This window comes from Poecilia latipinna, unplaced genomic scaffold (genome assembly GCF_001443285.1).
Source record: "Poecilia latipinna isolate Pla-1442-1.1 unplaced genomic scaffold, P_latipinna-1.0 Scaffold1816, whole genome shotgun sequence".
Taxonomy (NCBI): Eukaryota; Metazoa; Chordata; class Actinopteri; order Cyprinodontiformes; family Poeciliidae; genus Poecilia; species Poecilia latipinna.
This window is the reverse complement of record NW_015114432.1, coordinates 96758-103332: the sequence shown is the minus strand read 5'-3', so window position 1 is coordinate 103332 and position 6575 is coordinate 96758. Positions and strand designations below refer to the sequence as shown.

Here is a 6575-nt window from a genome sequence, read left to right as displayed (position 1 = left end):
CAGTTGATCTAATGGGATATTGATGTTTTCTGAGACACTGAATTTATTTCTCTGTGATTTGCTGTCAATAACTGAAAGGTTTAAAGGTTTGAGTGATGAATCTATAATATTTGAGTTTCGGTTTCAGGGATTAATGCCAATGATAACCGATCATTTAGAATCAATGCAGGTTGATCTGGTGATTTTTGATTAACCAATTAATAATTGTAGTAAATATGCTCAGTGTGATTTTTTCCCAGTTTTTGAAGCAGGTGAAGCTCAAACTGATGATTCTGTGGATCAGATTCACATAAAGGTTTTTTGTCTTCAGTTAAGGATTAATTGATTTCTAAATAAATTGCAGATTATTCAATAATCGATTCCTCATGATTAATCGTTTCAGTCGTATGGTAAATAATCAGGTAGGAATGAAAACATCCAGCTGGTGAACAGAGTTCGGTTCTGATTCAGGTTAAATTCCTGCTGAGTTTCATCCTGGATCAGAACCTGTGGATGTATCCAGATCCAGGCTGCCGTTCCCCCCGCCGCCTCAGGGGGCGCTGCGCCGCTCTGAGTCGCTGCGGCCATATGCCGTCATCAGCCAGCAGGCTGACACACAGGGACAGATGTCCACTCAGCAGTCTGAGCAGGACATGCTGAGTCTGTCCTGCTCTGAAATGATCTGCAGCTACAAACAGTCACTTTGATTCAAACGGCAAACAAAACATGGAAATAAAGAAAATTCAGAATAAAATATGGTACCAAAAATGCAACAATTTAGGAAACCGAACAACAACTGAGCTCTCCTGTCTGAGATGTTCTCCTTTTGGGAATATTTTTTCTCTCTGCAGAAAAAAAAGACTTCAGGTGATTTGGAGATGACCTTATGACCCTCCCAGATTGCTGAGCAGCAGCTTTTGCTTCTATTAGATCATTTCTGATTTCTTAGCTGGTTCCTTCCCTCTAGTATAATACTTATTAAGATGAGTATTATACTAGTAGTTATACTAATACTGTCACCAGAGTCTAAAAGATTTTAGATTCTTGTTCTAAACATGTTTTAGTTCTTTGCTGTGGTCTAGTTAAAGTCTGCTCTCTGACCCGTCCTGCTGCTCTGCCGAGTCAGAACGTCTTCATTCTGTCTCTTCACATTAAAGCTTTTCTCCTGGATGAGCCGACGGCAGCAGGACCAAACCTGATGTGTGTGTGAAAACACACGTCTGTTCAGCAGCGACCCACTTCTGAGCGATGATGTCACCTGGTCATGTGACCTGATGATGTTTGAGTTTCATCCTTCAGAGAAACAGAATCCAGATTATTTCTTTAGATGTGAATGAAAACATGAAACAGATTCAGTTTAAACATCAGAACCAGCTGAGGTTCTGTTCAGTGAACCTGGTTCTGTTCAGTAAACCTGGTTCTGTTCAGTAAACCTGGTTCTGCTGCAGGTTCCTTCATGTGACAGGAAGTTGTTCCTCCAGGTTCAACTTCCTGTTCCTTCCTGTTCCAGAGTGAAGGATTCACTTTGACATCAGCTGTCTGTCAGAACGTTGACGGTTTTAAAAATGGACCAGAATCAACATCATGTTTGATCCGATGAAGGTTTTCCACAAACCTCTGGTGGTTCTGGTTCTGATAATCACTTCCAGTTACTGGGAACCTCTAATGACCTTCTATCCATCCAGAACTTCTACAGGTCAAAGGTCACGAAAAGGCACCTAACATCTCTGCAGACCCCACACATGCTGGACACAAACTGTTTAGACATTTACCTTCAGGGCGGCGCTGCAGAGAAACTCTTCCCCCCAGACTGTTTCTCTGATAGATTAATATCAAATTTAATCAACTTTATCTTCCTCCTGTTTAAAAATACTGTAAATAAACATTCACCCAATTTTGTCTTATTTTCTCTTTTTCATATAAAATGTTTCCATTGAGACCAAATGGAACCAGATTATCATCTGACTGTTACGAAGCTGACAATAAAGGAAAATTAGCTTCTATATTCTGAATATATCAAATTCCCAGAACTTGGCAAATAAACCTGGTTTTATTCTGATTATTAAATTTGCAAGTAGATGGAAAAATGTCTATACATTTTTCTGAAACTACCCATGAGAAGGTAAGGAGAATATAGAAAATATTCAGTTTATCATTATAGGAATTAATGGATGTTTTTAATCAAACTGTAATATGTAAACATGTTTAAATAATTTCTCTGTTGTTGAGCTTCAGAGGATCAACGTTCTATAAATCATCTGCATGCAGAAGAACGACAGAAACAAACTGTTTAGTCCAGATCCAACAAAACAACAAAAACATTTTTTCTCAGCTGAGTTTAAAGTTTTTACAGTGAAACTCCAGGATCCTGATCCAACCAGGAAAAGTTCAAATGTTGAAAAGGATTTTTAAACCTTGCAGGTTAGTGGAGCCGGTCGGGCTCTGAAGTACGGTGTGTGTGTGTGTGTGTGTGTGTGTGTGTGTGGGTGTGGGCTGGTCATCAGGAATATAAATCAGGCCTGATGCCAAGCTAACAGCCTCCTCACTCCCACCAGGCTGGCAGCGCTCCAGCTGGGTGACTGTTTCTCTCCCACAGTTTGTCTTTTATTTGTTCTTCCTGCTAAAGAAAAAAAGATCAGATTTTTACAGATCACCGCTCTGATCGGTAAAAACAAACCTTCGTCCTTCACATCCCAACTACAGCTGCACTGTTCTGCCTGTGATATAAAGGAAACTCCAAACACACACCTCCAAATTGCACCTGCAGGTCGATGCACCATGGAGACGTCAGACTGTCAAAATAAAACATCGTCATCATATTTACACACCAGGAGCTGATTTTCTTCTCACTGAATGTTTTTTAGATCCTGAATATTAAATCTGACCGTTTCAGTTAAAACGGTTTGATATGAAATGGAAACTAAACTGGTTGATAATAAACTTTAAACCAGAGCCGTGTGTGTTTTTCCTCCCTGCAGGTGAAATATAAGAAGGACTTTGAGGAGAGTAAAGGTCGCGGGGTCAGCATGATGACCGACACGCCAGAGATGCAGAGACTCAGACGGACTCAGGAGCAGAGCAGTGACGTATGTAGACACACTGTGTGTGTGTGTGTGTGTGTGTGTGTGTGTGTGTGTGTGTGTGTGTGTGTGTGTGTGTGTGTGTGTGTTCGGTGCGGTGCATTCTGGTCAGTGAGCTCTGTACAGGCTTCCTGCTTCAGTCTTCAATGTTTCTGTTTTATTTCAGGATTTTTCTCTAAATATTCAAACTTTTTCAACAATTTGTGACTGAAATATGATTTTCAGACTGAAATAATGTTTTTGTTTCCGGAAGACAAACAGAAAAGTTTTTTACTGGATCAAATGAATCTGTGTGATTTTTCTTGTTTTGAGACAAAGAGTGTTTATGCAGACAGATGCTCCACTCGTCAGTCCAGATGACGACATCCTGGTGAAGTATATTAATTTACGTTTATTTCACACACATCGCTCTGTATCAAACATTAAAAAAAAGCTGATTTTATTCTAAACATCAGAGAAAATAAAACTGCAGGATTCTCAGATCTTTATAAAGTTTTTATATTAATCCTGCTGGATATTTTTTATTGATTTTTGGAGTTTTACTGAAGAAAAGTTTTTTCTCAGCTAATGGAGAAGTTTTATTTTCTTGTTTTCTATCTTATTTGTTGAAGCTTTATTGCCTGATGTTTTACAATAAACATTATTTTTATTTAGAAAACAATAAAAGCAGGAAAATCTTCTGATCTGCCATCATGAACATTTTATTCCGCTGCAGTTCATTTCATAAATATCTGTTTTATAATTTTCTTATTATTTTCAGCAATCTGTTTGATGTTCCTCATGTTTACCTGAGTGAGTGATGACATCACCGCACACCTCTGAAACTCAAACCGTTTCCATGGAGTCGTGTTAAACTCTAAATCATGTTAAAATATTTTCCATCTCTTTGTTTGGACGTGAACTCAGAGCGATGTCAGTTTTCTGTTTTTGGTTTTTAGTTCTTCCTGCAGCAGATGGTCGTCTGGTTCTGGTCACTCCTTCATGTTTACGACCAGAACCATCTGACGGGCCGGTACCGCTGCCAGGATACCTGCGGGAGTCGCTCTGATCCCTGAGGAGGAGCAGAAATAAATCCTCAATCTGCAGCAACGCTTCCTGTCTGTCTGTCAGACATGATGGCTGCAGGAAACATGATGGATTTCTGTTCAGATCTGGAGGAAATGATGTCAGATTTAAACAAGTTCTCAGGTTTAATTCAACCAAGATCTATAATTTATATTACATCTAACTCCAGGTGAACAAAATCACATATTAACAGTTTTATTATTTATTTAACTAAACAGGTTTGGTTCAGTTATCAGGTCAAATCTCACTGCAGGGACAGTTTGTTATGTTCCTCCCACCAGATGAGCTTCAGCACTGCACACACACACACACACACACACACACACACACACATAGAGTGTTTCCGATGAAGGCCTGGTCCAGATAAGCTCTGAAGTGTTGGGCTAAATGTGGAAGCCGGCGGTGATGAGGCGAACAGGCGCTGAGCCGTCAGGCGGTTCGCTGCGAGGCGTTCAGGCTCAGTCAGGACAAGTTAGAGGTGAATCAGCATCCTGGAAGGTTTTTAAATATAAAAACCAAGAATCCATTTCTTCAAGGTAAAACCTGAAGGATCTGCAGAAGTTTGGATCCAGGAAAACTCAGAGGAAAAGTCGGGACTTTAAATCGTTTCCTGAAGAACTGAGAGGACGACTGGAGGCGAGGAAGACTCTGCTGGACATGGAGGGACAGCCAGAGGTCAAAGGTCAGTTCAGGAACAAGATTCAGTTCAGATGGAAGAAATTTTACAGGTAAAAGAGAAAAATTAGAGAAAAATGATCCCTGATGGGAATCAACATGGAGGCCAACAAGGTCAAACTGTGACCTTGAAAATCTTAATAGCAGAAATATCATGACATGATTCAGTTTTTATTAATTAAACTTCATTTTGTTCTAAGAGCTGAACATGTGGATCACATATAATCTGTAAATAATTAAGCAGCGTTCTCCTCTTCATCACTGAACCCACTGTTAAGTTTTTATTGAGTTAAAAAAAACTGAATATTAAACATTTATAATAAACTGATGTTTTTCCTCAGAAGAGACCAGAATGGAGGCAGAAAACGACTCGACTGTAGAAAACGACTCGACTGTAGAAAACGACTCGACTGTAGAAAATGACTCGACTGGAGAAAACAACTCGACTGTAGAAAACGGCTCGACTGGAGAAAACGACTCGACTGCAGAAAATGACTCGACTGCAGAAAACGACTCGACTGTAGAAAACGACTCGACTGTAGAAAACGACTCGACTGCATCGGCGACAGACGGAGAGAAAGAACAACTGGAAACAGTGGAGGGAGAGAAAGAAGAGATTCTAGAGGAGACAGAGGAGAAAATGGAGGACGAAGAGGAGGAAGACGATGAAGAGGAGGAAGAGAAGGATGGAAAAGATGAAGAGGAGGATGGAGAGACAAATACAAAGAAAGATTTGGGACTTTGGGAATCTGAGGTGAGAATCTGATCTGCAGCTTTACGACTTTAACTTTTACTGAAGGTTGAATAAAGTTGTGTAAGTTTGTTTAAATATGTTAATTTAGTAAAAATGATCGATTATAATTAAGACAGGAGAAGAATTTAATCAGAATCCCTGATAGGAGAGTCAGAACCAGGCAGCAGAACCTCCAGCGGTCCGGTTCTGCTGAACGCCGCCGACAATCTGATCGACCTTCCTGTTCTCCGACGATAGAGAACAGGAAAGTCGACACAGACTGCAGCCGGGTTGACCTTGGCGTGTTGCGTTGACCTTGGCGTGTCGCGTTGCCCTTAGCGTGTCACGTTGAGCATAGCATGTTGCTTTGACCTTAGCGTGTCACGTTGCCATTAGCGTGTCGCGTTGCCCTTAGCGTGTCGCGTTGCCCTTAGCATGTCGCGTTGCCCTTAGCGTGTCGTGTTGCCCTTAGCGTGTCACGTTCACCTTAGCGTGTCGCGTTGACCTTAGCGTGTCGCGTTGACCTTAGCGTGTCGCTTTGACCTTAGCGTGTCGCGTTGCCCTTAGCGTGTCACGTTGACCATAGCGTGTCGCTTTGACCTTAGCGTGTCACGTTGCCCTTAGCGTGTCGCGTTGCCCTTAGCGTGTCGCGTTGCCCTTAGCATGTCGCGTTGCCCTTAGCGTGTCGCGTTGCCCTTAGCGTGTCACGTTCACCTTAGCGTGTCGCGTTGACCTTAGCGTGTCGCGTTGCCCTTAGCGTGTCGCTTTGACCTTAGCGTGTCGCTTTGACCTTAGCGTGTCGCGTTGCCCTTAGCGTGTCGCGTTGACCTTAGCGTGTCACGTTGCCCTTAGCGTGTCGCGTTGACCTTAGCGTGTCGCGTTGCCCTTAGCGTGTCACAATGACCTTAGCGTGTCGCGTTGCCCTTAGCGTGTCACAATGACCTTAGCGTGTCGCGTTGCCCTTGGCGTGTCGCGTCGCCCTTAGCGTGTCGCGTCGACCTTAGCGTGTCGCTTTGACTTTAGCGTGTCGCTTTGACTTTAGC

General features: G+C 42.1%; 1 protein-coding gene across 18 annotated transcripts in view; it reads left to right on the top strand.

Annotated features, from left to right (window-relative positions):
- LOC106934483 (LIM zinc-binding domain-containing Nebulette) overlaps positions 1 to 6575 on the top strand; it is an 84727-nt gene that overhangs the window by 29948 nt on the left and 48204 nt on the right. For 6 of the 18 annotated variants that reach the window (XM_015014413.1, XM_015014412.1, XM_015014411.1 and 3 more), the window contains exons 1-2: positions 3678 to 4806; positions 5141 to 5553. In XM_015014413.1, the coding sequence (XP_014869899.1) occupies positions 4782 to 4806; positions 5141 to 5553 (438 nt within the window). In that variant the 5' untranslated portion in view covers positions 3678 to 4781. Of the gene's footprint in view, positions 1 to 2957; positions 3066 to 3604; positions 4807 to 5140; positions 5554 to 6575 lie in introns of those variants that run through there. The other 12 variants (XM_015014420.1, XM_015014424.1, XM_015014422.1 and 9 more) reach the window with 8 other exon arrangements.